The sequence below is a fragment of the Zosterops lateralis genome, assembly GCF_965231275.1.
Source record: "Zosterops lateralis genome assembly, chromosome: 11".
Classification (NCBI taxonomy): domain Eukaryota; kingdom Metazoa; phylum Chordata; class Aves; order Passeriformes; family Zosteropidae; genus Zosterops; species Zosterops lateralis.
Window position 1 is genome coordinate 11,214,338 of NC_139771.1, and position 20,107 is coordinate 11,234,444.

Genomic DNA, 20,107 nt, shown 5'->3' on the forward strand with positions numbered 1-20,107 from the left:
ATACACAGAGGGCCTGAATGAACTTTCTGGCTGTGAAATTTTTTATGCTGGGATTCATCTCCTTTGGAAGTGGTTGAAACTCCACTGCCTGAGTCACTTGAGTTAAACTGGAAGAGACTTGAGGATGTGCTTATGCCCTCTTCTGGGTTGGTTCCACCAGAGGAGACCCAGGAGGCTGTTCTCACCTGTCTCTGGACAGTGAGGATCACAGGTGGCAGCAGAAGCAGGAGAAGGCCATGGAGTAGATGGAGAGTGTCACAGCAGACACTTTGCCAGCAGGGAAAGTGCCCCAAACTGCAGTACTTGTTCATGTAAATGATGCAGACACATGCCCAGCTTCTGGATCAGCTCTCAGCAAACCTCCCCCGAGTAGGGCAAGGGGTGAGGGATGGGGGCAGGCACAGGACAGCTCCTCATGCCCAGGGCCAGCAGCGTGGGGAGCCAGTGAAGGCTGGTGCTTTCAAGAGGACCCTGTAGTAGCATTTATCAGACTCTTAATGAGACACCTCAGGGAAAGGGAGATGGATAAATTGAGACAATTGCTGAAAAATGCACAATATTAGGTGCCTGATGAGCTAGATCTAGTCAGTAAAATAGTTTGGGAATTAGCTGGCTTGTCTCAGCTTGCTCCCAACATATCAACATGGGCACACACAGGGTGTCTGCAGCTGTCCTCCTCCAGCTCAGGTCCCATGGAGAGCCCCCAAAGCTCCCATCAGTCAGGTCCCCAGCAGTGAGCAAACTGTATAAGGGTTGGCAGGGTGGGCACAGTCACATTTTGGGGACAGGCTGCCCTTCATCAACCTGAGGGACCACCTGGCCACATTTCAGTGGTCTCCTTTTGTATTTCATCTGATGGAGTTCATCTCAGGTCAACTGCCCAGCACTGGTTTCTTTGTTCATTTTGTTGGTCTCTGTCAAAGATGATCCCTAAACCATCTTCTGCAGTATCTCAGTGAGCCGTGACCCACAGCAGCACCTTGGTCCTGGTCTTCAAGAGCTGGTGGGGACAGTGCGGCTGGGAGTGAGGTGTTGAATTTTTAAGGTAGGATCCACACTAGGAACAGACAGAGAAGCCCGTGTAGGAAAGACTGAGCCCACCTTTCTTGGTGCGAATCCTTAGAGGTGGGTGCAGAGCTGCAGATGTGGGCACAGCAGCCATGCCTTGCTGGAGAGGTGAAAGCTGTGGGCTGAGACTGTAACAACTATGGCAGATGGAAGCAAGAGTCCTGCTCCAGTCTGTCCTCTATCCATACCACTTCCACAGACTTGGAATTTTCACAAGGAGATTTTGCAAGCAATCAAAAAAGGGAGCTTAAGTCTTTCCACCAGAACCAGAGGGGTAGGCTTGGGATGCCATGGGACCTCTTGGGTTCTTACCACTCTGCAGCCAGCCTTGCCTTGCCAGGCAGGCGGTGATGTGCAGCCTAGCACCCACTTGGGTCTCTCACTTTTCCAAGCTGACTTAATGAAGCCAAGTTTGCAAATGAAACATAATTTCAAAGACAGGCATGTTGTCGGAAGGTCTGGGGATGATGTATGCCTGTTCCTGCTCGTTAGCAGCTGTCTCTTTAATTACCGCAGATGCTAACGAGATGCTAACAGCATATGGTGACAGGGAGAGCAGCCGCACTTTGCACCAAAGTACAATTTATTTGTGAGGCGGCCGGGAGGGAGGGATGAGGGCTAGTGGGGTAAAATCTGCTGAGACTTCTCTCCATCCTCTCTGTTCCCACTATACTCTTTTTTCTTCCTTAGGGCTAATGCCTGTATCTGGCAGGGCTCATTGGGATGCAGCTCAGGCAACATGTTTGGGCCCTGGGTTGTGAACGAGTGTCCACTCCCAGTTCCACTATGCCAAATCCTGGCTCCAGGCTGGTTGGTGCTTCCAACCTTGGCAGGTCCTTTATTGTTCACGAATCCAGGATGTTTTAAACATCCTAGATGTTTTAGGGGGAAGTACTGGTCCAGTTTCCCTTTCCCTTCCTCACATGTATGAGATAGTTGCTGATGTGGCTCTGTCTGGTAGATAAGGCTGGCTCTGTCTACAAGACTTTGGCAGTGGAGATGTGTAGGTCGCAAATGGTTTAACTGCAGGAAACCTCATTGTCTGGTCCCCTCCATCACCTGGAGACTCAGAGCAGTGTCCCTCCTTTGCTTTTCCTTTCCAATGGGTCTGGCTGTGCGTAACTGTCATTTGGAGAAACCTCTTTTGACATTTTCTCATGTGAGACTGGGCTCCTGGCAGATGTCAGAACTTCATTGTGATATCTGGGCAAGAGCCCCCAGGCTGTCCCACTGCAGCTTGCCTTTTCCAGTCCTCAGGTAGTGCTCTTGTCTGGAGCAGCTCAAAAGATGTAGGCTGTATCCCATAACTCAATGTCCCCAGATTCAATCTGCTCTACAGTAGATGTGAATTTACTCTTTTTAGCTCATTTTTGACTTGCAGAATGAACAGAATTAACCCAGAAGTGTCTCAAAGCTCTGGGAATCTGAGCTTGCAGGTTGATAAAAAAAAACAACTTCCAGTGGACTTGGAAGGAGAGTGAGTTCCTTCACAGGATGAATTTTACCATTGACCCCCTTCCTTGCAGTCCAAAGCAAGGGATGGAGGCTCTTTATAATGCCCTCTGTGGGGGTTGATGCAGCAGGGCCACAGGAGACTTCTAATATGGTGGTGGTTCTTGAAAGGTAAAGCTGGTGCCTGGCACTTTCTAACTCCTTTCTCTCCTCTTCTCTATGCCCTTGTCCCACAGGAATGTGCCGGAGAACCACTCTTCATGCTCTACTGTGCCATCAAGCAGCAGATGGAGAAGGGACCCATTGATGCCATCACAGGAGAGGCTCGCTACTCCCTCAGTGAGGACAAGCTCATCCGGCAGCAGATTGACTACAAAATGCTGGTTAGTGCAAGCAGAGGCCTCAGTGGTGCTGGTGCTTGCCAGGATTGCCAGGTCCAGCTAATTAACAAGATCTTGGAGGCACATAAAATACTTTTAGAGAGAGTTTTGTCTGTTTTTCTCTCCAGCATTCCTGGGGTGGCTCTTACCCTGTCTGGGTGGGGCCCATCAGACAAGCTCAGAAAACAGGGCCTTTCCTTGGTAAGGTTTGCTCTTGCCGTGGGCCCAAGGAGGCCAAGCATGAGCTGAATCCTGCTCCATATCTTTCCAAGCAAACCCCTGGCAATGGCAGATTTGGGTGAGAGATGCTGTTGAGCTTGTGCTATATGGAGCTCATGTTCTGTGGGGATCAAAGTTAGAGCTTTGAGGTTACTGCAGGAGATGGAGAGATATTTCTCTTCCTTCTGAGCCGTGTACTCTGTCCAGATAAATGATAACCCAGACTCTTCCTCTGGCTGAGCCTGCAGCTGGTTCTTCATTTGCAGCTCAGCCTTCACAGGGATGGTTTGTGGGGGGAGTGGAGTGTGCCTGGTCATTGCTTGTTCTCAACAGGCTTTGGTGCACTGGGCATGGTTTGCTGGCCCAAGATTCCTTCACTGACACTGTGCTTCCTTTCTGGGAATTGGAGGTTTGAGAGTGGTAGGGAGAGGTGGAGAAAGGGGAGCAAGAATGTGCCATGTGACTACAACTCCACAGCAGATTGGGAGGTGAAAATACACAGCCTGTTGATAGCTGTAGCCTTGTGTCCTTGGACCAGCCTTTGCAGCCAGTGTGTCACAGTCTCTCACTCAACCCTTTCTGACCTTGTGCAGACCCTCAACTGCGTGAACCCTGAGAATGAGAATGCCCCAGAGATCCCTGTCAAGGTGCTGAACTGCGACACCATCACGCAGGTGAAGGAGAAGCTGCTGGATGCTGTGTACAAGGGTGTGCCCTATTCCCAGAGACCCAAAGCTGGAGACATGGACTTGGGTAAGAGGCCAAGAACTTCCCTGTGGGGAACAGGGATGTGAGTAAGAGCAGAAGTGCCAACGAATCTGTGCAGGGCAGGAAAATCAACATATTCTACCGAAGCATATTTGTGCTTGTTCAGTCCACTTTTGCCATGCTGGTGGCACTGACTGTGTGTGAGGAGCCCTGGCATGAGAGTGTGGATCCTGCCAGCAGAGGGGGTGGGGAGAAGAGCCCCCTTGGCTCTTCTGGGGTCTGAATTGCAGGCTTGAGGTGTCTTGACATCCAAGGAGGCCAGCAATAGTTCAGAGCAGTGTTAATAATCCTGTTCTTAAACAGGGGTCAGGGGAATGGAGAGGAGCAAAGGTAATAGTCATCAGGGTCAAACTGATACTGTCTTTCCCTGAGTACTTGGATTTGTCCAACACATTGATAGTCATCTGCTCTCGGGCTCAGAGAGGGGTTGGAAGCCTCTTAAGTTGATGCCTTGGGACTGTGCTTGTACCCTTGTCTTAGCTTTGTGCTCTTATCATCCTCTAACCACCTTCTCCCTGCTGGGTGCAGAGTGGCGGCAAGGCAGGATGGCTCGCATCATACTGCAGGATGAAGATGTCACCACAAAGATTGACAATGACTGGAAGAGGCTGAACACCCTGGCCCACTACCAGGTAAGGCTGTTCATAATGGAGAACACTGAGCAATCACCAGCTGCTTTGAGCTTGAACATCTTTTCTCCCTCCTCAGCTTGGTCAGGGTCTGGGCTCAGCTCTCCAGGGCCATGACCAGAAGGTCTGCAGTCACTTTTCTGCCTGCACCTCATGTTTATGGTCCTTTGAAATGGGGTGTTTCCATAGTTCATAGAGGCTGTTTCCCACTCTGACCTTACTCTGCTATTTTCATGCTGAGCTTTCTGGTGTGTTCCTGTTCTGCCCCTTCCCAGCAGTCACAGAGATATTTCAGGCTCCTTTCCTGGAGGTGATGTCCCTGGGGTGGTGGTCGTGTCACTGCATCCTTCTGGGGCTGGTTTCTCCCCATGCTGGGGCTGTTCCCCCTGTGTGTCTCTGGTGTGGCAGCCTGCTCAGCCCATTTCTGCCCACAGGTGACGGATGGCTCCTCGGTAGCCCTGGTGCCCAAGCAGAACTCAGCATACAACATCTCCAACTCCTCCACCTTCACCAAGTCCCTCAGCAGATATGGTGAGTGCACATAGGTGTCCTCCTCTGGACTGGCAGGGGAGGTGGCACTGGGCTGGGCATGTGGACCAAGGCACAGGGCAAGTGACTGTAACTGTAACTCATGTGAATAAAGTCCTCCAAACTCCCAGCTCTCCTGCACAATGCTATTTATGCTAGTGTTGGAGAGTGACTCAGGTGCCCTCAGAGCCATCTTTCTTTGCAGTGTCTTGGACTCAGGGGAAAAAGACAAATGTTAGATGGCTGCTGTTAAGGGATCCTTTCCCTTTTATTCCCCTGAAATCTAATTAAAATAAGCACAGAGGCACTTAGCACTTAAAAGAGCAGAGTTGAAGACTCCCACGAACGTGCTGGCAGGTGTACTCAGGCGTGGTTTGGAATGGAATAGTGTGATCAGCTCAGACTGGCACAGGAAGCATCTGTGATCCTGGCACTTGTGTGCTGGGAGTAGGACAGGCTCTCCAGAATTCCTTCCATGGTTGTTGTGACCCCTATACATCAACCAGGCTTGCATGTGGCCCAGCAGACTGTGAGGATGGTCTCAGCAGAGCTGTCTGCATGGTGGGTGCAGAGACTTGAGTCCCAAAGCTCCTGCGGGGGCAAGGGAAATGGTGGGGATGGTGGTGAGGCAGAGGTGGCTGGGTAGGAGCATCTCCCTGTGCTTGCAGAGAGCATGCTGAGGACAGCCAGCAGCCCCGACAGCCTGCGCTCACGGACCCCCATGATCACCCCTGACCTGGAGAGTGGCACCAAGCTCTGGCATCTGGTGAAAAACCACGACCACATGGACCAGCGGGAGGGTGACCGGGGCAGCAAGATGGTCTCGGAGATCTACCTGACCCGTCTGTTAGCTACCAAGGTATGGCCCAGAGACCCAGAGCCTGGCTTTTGAAATCTGAGTGGGGAGAGGTAATGGTTCTGGTTGTCCAAAAGTGGTAAGCACTGTTTTTTTTTGTTAGCCTCCTGCTCTAGCACAGGAAGAGGTCCTCATTTGGTCTCTTTTCTGAGCTGAAGTGTTTGTGTGTTGAAACCATTGGTGAATATCCCCTGAGTGGATTCTCCTATTTGCTTTTTGCACCTTTTGGTGTTTTTACTGTTCCCTGTATCCTTGAGCAGCTGCTGGTCTGCAAAGCAGAGATGCCCTGGGATATGTGCCTCTTTGGTGTTTGGGATAAAACTGCAGAACTGGTGATGTGGGAAGGGTGATTACCCCAGGCATTTGGCATTAGAGCATGTTCCACTTCCCTCAGCACACACAACACTTTTTTATTTGTATGGTGTTTTTCTTCATATAATTTTAGCATGCCAGATCATACAGTGAAGGAGATATGTCATCACCACAGTGTCTGTTTCCCAGTATAAACCACTGAGAACCAGTAGGGTTACACAGACTGTACTGTGCTGCTCTTTCAAGTGTAGGAATAGAAGTGAAATTGGTTTAGAGGTTGAAAGATTCACCTCTGCCGGCCCAGAGTGTTGCTGAGTAGCCCTTTTCTATTTCTCCTCCCCAGGGCACCCTGCAGAAATTTGTGGATGACCTGTTTGAGACCATCTTTAGCACAGCTCACCGTGGGAGTGCACTGCCCCTCGCCATCAAATACATGTTTGATTTCCTGGATGAACAAGCTGATAAGCATCAGATCAATGATTATGATGTCAGGCACACCTGGAAGAGTAACTGGTAATGGAGAAGGACAGTGGGCTGGGGGGGGTGGTGTAAAGACATCACAACTTCCAAGCCCTCCCACAGGGAGCAGAAATATGTACCTGGAAATGATCCAGGACAAGAGAGGCCCATATCTCTGTATTTTGGGTGTGGGTAAATAGCTTGCATGCCTTTCTTAGTAGAAAAAATCCTGGGAATGCAGTGCTCCCTCAGCCCTTCCCCAGATCCCAAGCACCAGGCTCCCCCCTGATGGCTGCAATCGCTGAGGGCTCTGTTCCCATCTCACCTTGGCTTCTCCATCCTCTGGGCTCCTCCGGGGATGCCAGCCCCAATTCTCATCTCTGCTGTCCTGAAGGTGTTTCCACACTCCTTGCTGTCACTCAGCCATTCCCTAACAAAGTCAGCACATCCTCCCTCTGTGCGCATCCTCCCTGCCCTTGCCTGCAGAGCCAGCCCCTGCTCTGCTGATCCCTGGCTGAACACTGGGGCAGGGCAGCTCATGAGATCTGAGTGCTGTGCTGGGGCCGGGGCTCTGGCAGGTGTTGGCTCCTTAGCCCCCTTTGGCATTTTTCGTTTCTGCTGCCTCACTGATTTCATCTCTCTAATTTTGCTGTGACTAGAGATGGGTATGTATGTTCCCCGTGTCTGGCATTTGTTAAATGGCAGCCAAATCGCTTTTGTGTAGTTCAGTAACTGTTTGCAATTAGCAGGGCAGGAAAAGAAACATTTTTAAATGGAGATGTGAGAGCGCGGAAGTGCTTGGAACTAATTTATAACACACCTCCCTATATTAAAAGAAGGAGTGAAAGGAAAGGGAGGAAAAAAGCCCCACTCTTCAGGGGCTGGGCATGCAGGCTCTTGCATACTAATGCCTGTGCTTATCTCTGAGCGCTAATTCGAAGTGTGGAGCTAATTTCTCCAGGCCATTCCCTTCACAAATGAAATATGTACATGCACCCAGTACCCTCATTAGGAAAGTCCTGGGGAACAAAGTGTGTTTTGTTTAAGATAAAAGCATTCACTGAGTGCAGGTGCTGGGGGATGACAGAGTGAGGAGGATTTTGGATGGGGAAGGCTCTGTGGTGCTCCTGGGAGAGGAGAGGGGCAACAGGATTGGGAAGTGGAGCCATGGAGGGTGGCATGTGTGTCAGTATGCAGCAAACAACCAGTCGATTGCTCACCAGGAGACCTGCTGTCTCTGCACTTGAGAGCTTTATTTCCAGCATCTGAGGCCACCTAAATTTTCCTCTTGTGTTAAATGCACTAATGAGTCCCTTGAGGAGTCCAGCTAACTCCCTCCTCTGACATGGGAGATGTGTGAAATGCCACACAGCGCCTTCAAAGGGATTATTAATGTAAGAGAAAGGGACCATGTCTTGTTTGACCCATGGTTTCAGCAAGGTCTCTTCAATGTAAATGGATCCTTGGAGAAACACAGATCTGCACTGCCCTGGTTTGTCTTTGGAGATGTTGGCAGTGCTGAGGAATTTCTTCAAGGAGAACTGTGGCCTTGTTGGGGTGGGCAGGGGGGAATGGCTCTTTACCCAGGATGCTTGCATCCCTGGAATGCTGGGAAAACCAACCTACCTAGTTCTGGGTCATGGGAAGATCCGTCTCCACAAATGGAGGTACATGTACGTGCCAGCTGCCCTGCGGGTGTTGTTCAGGTACTGACTCCTATTTCCTTCATTCCTCAGTCTACCTCTACGTTTTTGGGTGAATGTGATTAAGAACCCCCAGTTTGTATTCGACATTCACAAGAACAGTATTACTGATGCCTGCCTATCTGTGGTGGCTCAGACATTCATGGACTCCTGCTCAACTTCTGAGCACAAGCTAGGAAAGGACTCTCCCTCCAACAAACTACTGTATGCTAAGGACATCCCCAACTACAAAAGCTGGGTAGAAAGGTGAGTAGACTTGCCAATAGCTCCTTGCTTCCCCTGGGGGACTTACAGTGGATGCTCATGGATGTGGGGATGTGGCTTGTTGGGAGAGCTCCTCTTGGTTGCTGACTGAAGCAAGGCTGTACTAATGTTTGCAGAAGGGGATACTCTTGTTTGGATTATGATGCTTTCTCATGTTTGTCTCCTGGAATGAGTCTGCAATGACTGTTTTGAGGAGCCATTTATGACTTGCTTAAGGGGTGCTAAAAGCAACCTCCACTATTAGGTTGTCTGATGTTTTCTGTTGTAAAAACTTGGTCTGTACTAGGGAATTACTAACACCTCGCTTGATTGCTTTTGAAGAGCAGTGAGAACTCAGCCTTGGACTGGAGAAGTGCCTTTTTTGTACCACAACAATACACACAGGTTTTGTTGAAATGCTTGAAAATTATCATTTCCCAGTGCTCAGGCTGCTGTGTCTGTGCTGAGGAGCAGGGAGAGGAATAGGTGCCCTGACACCTTCCAACACCCTCCACCTTCCCTGTTAGACATCTTCCCTGAGGAGAGATGTCCCTCTGTCCCACTGAATTAATGTAATGTTAAAGGTTCAGGGTTTCAATGAGACTGATTGCAAATTGATGCACTCAGGCATAATGCTGTGTTTAGCTTTATCCTTTTGGGAGAAAAACCTAGGAGATGTCCTCCAAAGCCCTCCAAATAGAGCTACGGTTCAAATGTTGCCATCTTGTGAAGTGGAACTTCATAAAACCTAAAAAATGACAGATTTCAGGTTGCTGATGCAACTTTTCCTTTGTGATGATGTGCTGCACTAAAGATGCTTTTTTCTTAACTGAGGGCCCTTTTTCAGTGTCTTGACCAAATACAGAATGAACTAAATGAAGGACGTCCTGACAACAGTAAATGTCATATTCTCTAGTTTATAAGAGTGGAACTATGTAGCCTAAATCATCCTTGGGTACTCGCTTTGTACAAAGATATTTTTGTTGCACCATTGGCATGCCTGCTGTTTTGTAGGCAAGTACAAAGACAAGTGTCTTCCCTTGAGGAAGGTAGGGCTTGGATCAGAAAAAAAGATATCCCTGAAATATGATGCCTGAGATGAGAGATGAGCTGCATTGTAATAGGAGGAAGTTCTTTGTGTGGGACTGATGGGGCTTTGGAGTGGGGTCCCATAGGAACATCATGAGCTTCATAAGGTGAATTTCTCTGACCCTGCCATCTCTATGACAAAAATATTCAGCTCTGTATATGTGCCTGGAAGAAAAAAGGTATAAAACCATTTCAGAGTTAAACATTGGTCGAGACATTTTGTGTCCCTGGCGAGAAGGTTGGAGATCTCAGTGGTGACAGATGTTCCTGCCATTGCTTACCTCCTATATGGTCCCAGAGGCAGATGAGCAGGGAGCAGAGATGTCCTGTACAGGGGGTGACTATGTCTACTATTGTTCCTCTACTGCAGGAATTTATGGCATAAACAGCATTTCTGGATTTTGGCACAATGATAGTCACAAAGTTTTGCAGAGGAGGGATGGGAGTGGTGCGGGGGTGGCTGAGTGGGACTGGCAGTCTCAACAGCAGGTCTGTCTGCTGCTGTGGCTCAGGCAACAGCTGAAAAAAGGGCATTGTGCCAATCTGAGGCAGGAATAGTACAGGGAAAGGATTAGGAAGTGGGAAACGTGGGGAAACCCAAGGGGACTACTGCTGGGGTTGCAGGTGTCCTCTGGAAATGGATGGTGTGACTGGAATCTTAGTCCATGTTAGCCATGCACACTTGTATTGAAAAATGATGGTTTCTTTCCATCCTATGTGTCATGATAACACCTGGAACTTGAAACTGCTGCTTTAGGAAATGTCACTCTTGGGTGATCTCTCTAGAAGTGTAGGAGATGCCTGGTTTAGTCAGAGGTCCTCACCTCAGACCACTGCTTTCCTGGCAGCATCCAGAAATTCTCTTGCATTATTTTCTGGGTATGAATGAGCCTTTTTGTAAAAACTGCCCAAGTAGTTTATCACTAGCTGAGTTCAGTGCAGTGGCATGGAGTGGATCCTCATATTCATCTTCTCAAGTGGTCTTGCTGCCATCTGCTCCTATCCAAGTGCTTCAGCAGTGTTCCGTCTCAGCGTTCAGCTGATGACACTAATGATGCTAATCACTGTACCAGAAACTTCACTGAGTGAGGAGTCATGAGGAGCAAACCTGAGAGAGGCTGGCACTCTGTATTTCCAGGTGGAAATGCTGGTAATACTCTCCCTGAGAGCAGCCAGAGCTCATTTGCTTTGGGTGGGGTTTCTTTTAAAACAAGGCCTGTGGACACAACACTGTTTTTCTAAAAGTCCTCAGCAGCCAGTCCAGTGGTGCATCTGCTTGATGTAATTCCTGCTGTAATGGGATGCTGCAGCTTTGTCCTCTCAGAGTTGTAATGAACATCCTTTTGGATATTCAGTTTTTCCACTACCGCAGCATGTGTGTCGCTGCAGGGATGGGATGTCACCTTGTCATGTGTTCACACCCAAGTATTTAATTGAATGCAAAGGGGCATTGCTGTCTTTAGGGACATGATGACCTTAGGAGAGTGGTAGCAAAACCTTGTGTGTTGCTGAAGGTGTAAAGGGTTTTGGTGCATGTGGTTTGGTGCCAAAACATGCCAATGGGATGGGAAGAACAAAAAAATGTAAATTTTAGGAGATGGTGTAATTTAGGTAGGGGGAAAATCCCTTAGAGCAACATTGCTCGGCTTCCCAGCTTGGTGAGCAGAATTGGACTGAGCTGGATGCTATTCCACCAGGACTACATTCCTAGTGGTGCTGACTGCTCCATGGAGTGCTCAGAGACTTCTTAGTGAGCAGTATGGGTGATTGTATGTCACTGCTTGGAGAAAAGATGCTCTTCACTTGCCTTTCCAGTGGCTGTTCTCTGTGAGCATTGTGGCAGGGACCCATCCCTTCCTGCCTGTCCCTATTTCTGACCTACTGTTCTGTTCCTCCCTGGCAGATATTATGCAGATATAGCAAAAATGCCAGCGATCAGTGACCAGGACATGAGCGCATACCTGGCGGAGCAGTCGCGGTTACACCTCAGCCAGTTCAACAGCATGAGCGCCCTGCATGAGATCTACTCCTACATCACCAAGTACAAGGATGAGGTAAGATGTGGTGAGGCAGAGTCAGGCCTGAGTTGCCACTTGAGTCCTTTTTCCCTGTTTCTGCAGTCCCCTGCTTTTTCCTATAGAAAAAGTTCACACCGTGAAATGTGGAATAGTAACATATTCCATGTCTCTGTTTGGGCTGGTGGAGAAGGAAAGGTTTGAGAGGCATGAAGCCAGGAGCTGGAGTGAGCAGTGCTCGTTCCTCATATTTTCTGCAGTGAGTAATGTGGGAAACACCTATTTTTCTACACATTTGGCACATGAACTCCATGAGGCTGCAGAGTTCCCAGCATTATCTCAGCATGCTCCCCCTATCCACTGCCACCAGTCCTGCACCATTGGTGGTACTAATGCTGTGGAACTGTAGAGGTGGTGTTTGGCTCCTCTCCCCAGGGATGTTAGAGGATGTGGTGGCCTCTCCAGTGTTTGTTTTTTGAATATTAGTAAGGATGGTTAAGAACTCCTCTGTTGTAATTTATACAAATTAATTTCTCAAAACTCTGCTCAAATCCACAGCCTACCTCTTATTAAAGCAATAAAATATGTAACTACAGTAAATACAGGTTTATACACATAGCATGATAGTACAGGTTTTATTGTCCCAATAAAGGGGTTTGATGACTATATTTGAACGGTGGCTAATTTAGATGAGAGAGTGCCAGAACATCTTCTCAGAGCCAGGAGAGGAAATGGGGTCCCTGTTATACCATGCAGTAATCCCAAGAGGCTTCTCCCAGTGCCTCTTTCAGGTGTGAATTTAAGAGGTACATGGACAGGTTGTAGCAGAATTGGCTCCTGGTTTAAGGTCAGCACTGGGATTGTGGTGGCCAATATTCTATGGAACTTGGTGCTTTACAGGAGGGAGGAGGACATCCTGGTTTTTCTGGTTCTTGGGAAGATGTTGTGTGGTGGTTACCATGCAGCTGGTGGCCATGTACTGATGACCATGCTGGTGGGACCTTTGTGCCAGTCCTTAAACAATTTCAGATGGCACATCCCAGATGCTCTGGTTGGCCATGAAAGGGGTTTTACAGTTTGTACATAGTTCTGTGACTACCATGACAGTTGAAAGTGGAGCAGTCTGGAAGATTAGATTTACTGGGGTCCAGCTATCATCCAGTGCTTGCTTCCTCCAGGCTAAAAGTCCCACAATCTTTAAATAAATCCTCCAAGTCCTGGGTGAGAGCATGGTGAGAGATGAACCCGTGGCATTAATGAGCTGCTCTTTAGGGGCACAGGTCCTCCTCTTGCCTGCTAACAGCAGCCTGACATATGTTGAGTTTCTTGCTGTTGCCCGCTCTCTGAGCATCACAAGTGTGTTCACAGCTCTCAGGAACTTCTTTTATTATTTGTAATGGGATTAATAAATCGCAGCTGTTCCCTTTGTTTGTTTTCATTCATTAAGCACAATTATATGCAGCCCGATTGCACCCTCTTTGATGCAAAATGGGCGAGAATAATTTTTCCTGTTGTTCAGTGCAATAATATGCTGTCATTGGCTGTGAATGAAAATCATAATTAATTTTCATTTGGGTACTTGCATCTTGGTAATCAGTGGTCCTGGCTCCTTACAGCAGGTGACAAACCTGGATTTCTCTACACTCAGCACAGGTTTCCTTTGACTGCCTTGTTTCAATAAGGCTGAGATAAGAGAGGAGTAAATAAATGCATGGGCAGTTTGGGAATCATCTGGCACCTCAGCATTCCAGGATATACAGCTCTGGTTGGGAGAGGTAGAGGGGGGATGTAGGGAATGTAGGGAATAGGCTTCCCTTCACTTCTCTGACCAAACTCATTTGGTTACAGCTCAGGCACCTTTCAGGCATGTGGAGTTTTGATTTTTGTGTGAGTGCCACTATAGGTATTTTACTCTGTGTGTAGCATCTGTGGAGATAGATAGGGGGAGTGTCCCCAGTAGCAGCTTTGTGGCAGAATCTATGAATTCTCACCAGTCCAGCTGCTGTCCTGGGTTGTTGCTGCCAGGGGAGGTAAATCAGATGTGTCCAGCTCTTGCTGGTGATTTTTCCCCTCCTCAGGAGCTTATACCAGTGCCCAGATGTAGCTTTCCCTTTTCTTTTGGGAGGAGACTCCCCATCAGGCATCTCTTACTGCCTCAGGAGACTGGGGCCAGCCTGGCCCTGCCCCAAAAAAGCCTGGGGGAGACCCAGTCTCTCAGTGGCCAGAGGCTGGTTGTGGTAGTGTGGTGAATGTTCCTCAGCATGCTTTGCCTGCCTCTTCACAACTTGCCAGCGCTGCAGCAGCTCTTAATCAAAGGGAGCTGACTCCCCATTAAGAAGTTACCTGTAGGGCTCCTGATGGACTTTGCCTGTCTCCTAGTAAGTCTATTAATTATACAACAGTTTGTTTCCAATTATGCAGCCAATGAAATGGTTAATCAAGTCCCCTTTGATGGATGCCTTAATATATAATTGCAAAAAATTTGCTCTCTCAACTAACTCACCTGAGGAGATGAGATTTCTGTCAGGTTTGTTTTTATTAAATCAGCTTTTCTGCTCTGCTGGCATACTATTAGTGAGATGAGACTCCTGGCTGCTGGGAAGGCAATTGCCCCTTTGTTTTACTCCCTTTTCCCCCCTCTGAGTCTCGTTCTCTACCTTCCTGCTGGTGCCAGTCCTTCCCCAGCCCTGGGGGTGCAGTCACGGGACTGTTCCTCCAGCCTGCAGTCTATCATCCTTATCAGCAGCTTGTTTAGTGAAAGGATTTCAAGAGAGGAAAATAATTCTCAGGTGTCTGTGGGTGCACCCCTTGAACAGGACTGGGCTTTGCTGGTGCATCTATCTGGTGTCCCCTTCCAACACCCCACTGCCCCCCCAGTTGTGATGAAATGAGACAGGTATTAACATTAGTGGCAGCTAAAGCCTAAACACCTGTGGATTTGGTGGTTTTGTGCATGTGGAACCAGTTCATGGTTTGATTGTAGTCTCTGAAACACAACCTCTGCTTCCCTAAGGTGTTACAGGATTGTTGGAGTCACAGATGTGGTGGGAAGATGTCGTTGGCTTGGATTGGGGGTTTACCCTCTCTTTGGCTGTGTTTTCTTCATTTCCCCATGAGCAAGTTGGCTCCTCGTTAGTGTCAGGCAGATCCCAGATGTTACTGCAGGACCCTTAGGGGGTCCCAGTGGGCTTGATTTGTGGATAGCACCACTCACAGTGGTTTCTTTCGCCTCACACTTCCTTTGGCCCAATTGGGACACAAGAATACTTCCGATGGAGTCACATCCCCATGTCCTGCTGCCATCAAAGCAGGCCACAGGGAGCTGCTTTACGTAGGAGGGCACCTCCTCACCTCTCTCTTGCCCTCTCTCCCCAGATTTTAGCTGCGTTGGAGAAGGACGAGCAGGCCCGGAGGCAGCGACTGCGGAGTAAGCTGGAGCAGGCGATCGACACAATGGCCTTAAGCAGCTGAGAAGACAGCGGCAGCGCCAGCGTCCGCCAGCGGGGCCGGCAGGATGGAGAGACAGATAGATGGACAGAGGGAGGGAGGGAGGAAGGACCGGCCAGCGGCAGCTGCAGGCATAAGACTTTGGGGCTGGGACTGGCCGGGCCCGCGGGAGCCGCTGTGCCTCCACACGCTTCCCACGGACAAACACAGAAACCTCGCGCTTTAGCGGAAAAAACCACAAACCCCGACGGCAGCAGCAGCAGCAGCAGCAGCGTCGCTACAACTCCCTGACCCACAGACAAACCCCCCCCCAGTCCAGCCGGGATGCAGCAGGGACCTTGCAGAGAGGCGATGCCAGGCGGAGGAGAAGGGGGTTGCCTGCCCCATGGACCTGCTGGGCGTCCCTTGCCTGGGCAGAGCCCACAAGGAAGGAGGGTCTGGACCGCGGGGCTTTCTAGGAAGGTGTTTGGATGTTGTTACTTTGGTGAAGGGAGGGTGGGTGGGCTCCTATTTTTACTGTACTTGACTTGCTCTCCCTTCCCCCCAGCTGTCCACCCCCTCTCCTCCTCCTCCTTCTCTCTCTCTTTTTCTGTCTCTCTCCCCTTCTCTCTCTCTCTCTGGCCTTCTGCCACTAGTGTTAACTGCTATATTTGCACAATTTACACGAGACAAACAAATTTTTAATTTAAAGGAAAAAAAAATATAACAAAAAATGGGAGGGGAAAAAATACTCTGAATTTTTTGCAACAAACTAACAAAAACGATTTTAAGAGATAAGCTAAAGGACTGATGCTGGGGAGATTTGGGGTTGGGGCTTTAGGGGTGGGCAGGAAAGGGAGAAATCCCTGAGCTTTGATATTTCTAAAATACGTCCTGTGCCATGTTTTATTTGAATGTTGTTTAGTGCAAAAAAAAAAAAAAAAAAAAAAAAAGAAGAAAAAAAGTTGGGAGTTTTGTTAGCTGGATAGATGCTGTTATTTTAATGCTGCTGAGTGGTTCTGGAGGTCAAAATCAGAGAGGAAGGGAGATCCCAAGGCTGGTTTTTCTTTTCCTGGGTGATTGCTGAGGGGTGGTCGATGTTTTGTTGAGCTTGTCCTTGTTTTCCTGATTTGGTGGCTGTGGGGTGGTCTGGGCAGTGCTGCCTGCTCCTGCCTGCCCTGGGATGATGTGGGGTGGAGGATGGTTGTGGGGCCTTGGGGGCTGATGGAGAGCCAGCCTGGCTTTTTGTGGCAGATTCTCTGGCACTGGAGCCACCTTAACAAAGCCTCTTTATGTTTATTTTTCCCCATCATCTTTTTGTGCTGATGCAGGGGAAGAGACCAGATCCCCAGTGAAAGAGAAGGCAGCCCCTCTGCACTCCTGACTGGGATCCCCCTGGCAAACCCCACTGGGTTCCCAGACCATGGAGGAACTGGGAGTCTGGCTGCTGTGGGCTTGTCACCTGCTCTTCCTGGGGAGCCCAAACATATGCAGGACGTTCCACCCAAGACTGACCTTTCTTTCTCTGTCTTTTCCTTCTTCCCTTTTCTCTCCTTGCTGTCACCCCTTCTCCCCTCTGCTGCCTCTGCCCTGACAGGGCTTCACTGGAGACCTGAGGTCTCTCCCTCAGCTTCCCCCTTGGAAATGCCAGTTCCTTGTGGGTTTGTGTTTTCCAGAGATGAAAAGGTGCTGAATGCTGCCCTGAATGGCAGCAGGTGACCAAAAACTTCCAAAAAAAAAGAGCAAAACTTTTCTGTACTGAGAACTCCTGTCACTGCCCAGGCCACGGCACATGGGGCCACACTCTGCCAGGAGCAGGTGGCTGTTGAAATCCAAGTGGAGAGAAGCCCAGCTGATTTCTGTCCATTCCCTTAAATTGCAAGCTAAGGGGGGGAGAGGGAGAAATAATGAAGTTTTTAATTAAAAAAAAAAATAAAAGTGTGTATATATATATATGTGGTTACAATCTAATTCTCGTGCCCCAGTGGGGTGCTGTATAGTTAACTGAAGGAGAATTGAACCAATATAAAAACTGAGATGAATTTACACAGCCAGTTAAAACAAAACAAAGAACCACTGAAAAAAAAAAAAAAAAAAGGAAAAAAAAAAAGGATACCAAATGGTCTGGAAGGAACTTCCAAGCCTTTCTCACCATGCGGAACAATCGTTTGAAGCCTGCACATCTCTCATTATGTTGTAATTTTGTTTGGTTTTGTTTTGTTTTAATAAGGAGGGAAAGGAGAGAAGATGCTGATTTAAAAAGAAAAAAAGAAAAAGAAAAAAAAAAGATTACAAAAGAATCCAACCACAACAGCAAAACTGTGTTTGAAAAAGAATTTATAATTGTTTCCCAAACCTACAAACCTTGAGCTGTCGCTGGATTTCTGAGAGCTGTGGGCTGTTGCATGACTGTGCTAGATTTTAGTCTGAGTTGATCTTTTTAAGAAACAGAAGAAAAAAAAAATCCATAAAACAAAGAAACTGCGAGTATTGAATATTAGAGATTTGTTTAGACCTGTTACCTATTTTTTTAATTTGAAATTAATTTGCCACTTTCTTGTCCAAAAGAAAAAAAAGCAAACAGCAAAAAGAAAGACTTTAGAGGTTCACATCTCAAATGTGGTACTTGGAGAACCTTAAAGGACAGCTGTGTGCCCTCTGCTGGGGCCACTGCTGGCTGCCAGCATCTCCCTGGGTTCTCTGGTGGGATAGAACCCTCCGGGGGTCCCTTTGTAGAATTCACTGCTGCTATGACGGGGTGGAGGGGTGTCTGCAGCTTCTTTTGGTGCCAAACTGGAGGATGGCGCCAGTGCATCGGTGGTCACTGTGGTGTGATGGAAGGGGAGGTCTCTGTCCAGGACTGGTGTGGGTTCTGCTTGTTGCAGTGGTAAGAGTGTCTTGGTTGCTGTTGAAGGAGCCAAGCACATGGGTTTTGTGGTGGTTGAGAGGAGGTGGATATGTGTTTTTAAGAGCATCTCCCTGAAAATTTCCCTTTCGACAAAAGAGGGCTGGAAGCACTGTTAATTGCTGAGGTCTATTAGCCTGTTGCTTTCCCAGCACCAATGCTGTGGGTGCTCCCTCAGCTCGGCTGGAGAGACAGATGAGTTTTTTGGCCATGGTGGGTCTGAGGTGGATTTGGGCAGCAGAGAGGCTCCTGGGGAGGTCATGCTGGGTAGTCTGGCAGGGCCGTGGTGTGGCTCTGCTTTCTGGGCTCCCCTTGTGCTGTGACCTGGCTCTTCCAGCCCCCCTGAATGCTGACTGCCATTGGCTTCCTCCTGGAGAGCTTTGGGGTATCTGCAGTTGGCTCCACCAATGGATGCCCCAGCAACTCCCCACCTCTTGGGCATCCCCTTGCTGCCTCTAACAGGGAGGGTGGTGGTCAGCAAGGTGGGCACTGCAGTGCTGCCCGCAGCCTCTGGTGCTTCTTGGTGCTACCTTTGCCTTTCGCATGATGCCCAGCGTCCTTAATTGTGCCAGGCAGCTGCCCACCCTCCCATGATCGGCCTGGTGGGGTCAGAACTGCCTCTGTCAGACCCTGCCTTGGAAGGGGGAAAGGTGTGAAGAAGCTGGGAAGCATCCACAAGACTCCTCTTACTGCTGGTGTAGCCCGCGCCCCAGAGTGGGGTGAGATGGAGAAGCATCCCCTGTTGTGAGCCTGCATTTCCAGGGACTCCTGCTCTGGCCCCTCATCAGAGGCAGCTGGACCGTGCAGGTTGAACCCCAACCACTGCAAGCAATGGAGTCCCTCCCTGCTCTCATTGCCTTTCGCTTCAGTTTGGGGTTAAAAAATGTGCAATCCAGCCTGGAAGTGTCCCCCTTAGCAGGAGCCCCATGTCACGCCCAGGGCTGGCCCCAGCCTGGGGACAGGGAGCAGGGGGATAGGTGGGGACACCCCCCAGGCTCACCTGCTCCTGACCAAAGCGCACAACAAGCTGCCCTTTAAGAAAGCAGGGGGAAACCTAAGACGGACCCGGCGAGAGGCAGAGAATTCTAATGGTTTTAGAAAATTAAATGGGAGAAAAAAATAAATAAATCACACTCCGGAGTCCTGATTCTTTCTGTGATTGTTTCAGACTTGAAGCAACAGGCCAGCGCGGCTGGTCAAGCGCCCTTTGATCGTGTAAATATCCTGCTATTTCCTATTTTAATGTTCTTCAGATTTAGTACTTGTAAATAAACACATGCATCAAGGAGAGATTAAACATTTTTGCTAAAGCTGGTGTTTTGCCTGTGTTTTTCAGGGTGATGTGGGTGCATGGAGCAGGCAGCTTTGGGAGCAGTGGACAGATCTGTGGCTGTGCCAGGGGGATGTGATTCAAAATAGCATCACCATGTGCCAGCAATATGGGTGTGGGAGTGCTAAGCTGTGATTGCCAACACCCACTAAAGGAGCTCCAAACGATTGCAGGGGGATTTAGGTGGCTTCCCCATCAGCCCGTTTCCTGGGTGGCTCATATTAAATTGCTGTAAACCATTTGATTTTACTTGTTGCCTGTCAAACCGCTCAGAGCTGCTGATCAGACACTGAGGAGCTGAACCTGCCACGCTGCAAGCACAGAGAGGTAGATACCTGCCTGACTATTCTGCCACTCACTGGGATCCACGGGAACCAACCAGAGGTGGCACAGCTTCACTTCTACCTCTCGGACATCCTGGCCCTTCCTCCCATAGGGACATAACGGGCTGACAGCACAAGTGCTTGGGAGGAAGTACACAGTGGTGAAGTGATGCTGCAGTAGTGTCTCTGCAGGCTCTGCACACTGCAGAGGCATCTTCTTTTCCAACTCCTGATCTTTTCTAGCTCCCGATCCTTGTCTTTAAAGCTGTGTCATCCTGTAACTCTGGGTACCTCCAAACTGCATTGTAATCTCTGGAGGGTCCCTAAGTGAAGCACTTTCCAAAGGGGAAGCCCAGGGTGGCAGCTGGTCATCTCAGCACCCTCCTCACCAGGAGACCTTCC

The 20,107-nt window shown here is 49.1% G+C and overlaps 1 protein-coding gene across 3 annotated transcripts in view; it reads left to right on the forward strand.

Moving 5' to 3' along the window:
- Positions 1-19,420, forward strand: part of PLXNA1 (plexin A1) — a 115,317-nt gene extending 95,897 nt beyond the window's left edge. For all 3 annotated transcript variants that reach the window (XM_083869725.1, XM_083869726.1, XM_083869727.1), the window contains exons 24-32: positions 2,757-2,903; positions 3,713-3,872; positions 4,416-4,519; positions 4,951-5,047; positions 5,713-5,903; positions 6,556-6,725; positions 8,408-8,620; positions 11,610-11,760; positions 15,097-19,420. In XM_083869725.1, coding sequence (XP_083725851.1) covers positions 2,757-2,903; positions 3,713-3,872; positions 4,416-4,519; positions 4,951-5,047; positions 5,713-5,903; positions 6,556-6,725; positions 8,408-8,620; positions 11,610-11,760; positions 15,097-15,192 — 1,329 coding nt within the window. In that variant the 3' untranslated portion in view covers positions 15,193-19,420. The remainder of the gene's footprint in view (positions 1-2,756; positions 2,904-3,712; positions 3,873-4,415; positions 4,520-4,950; positions 5,048-5,712; positions 5,904-6,555; positions 6,726-8,407; positions 8,621-11,609; positions 11,761-15,096) is intronic.
- The last annotated feature ends 687 nt before the right edge of the window (positions 19,421-20,107 follow it).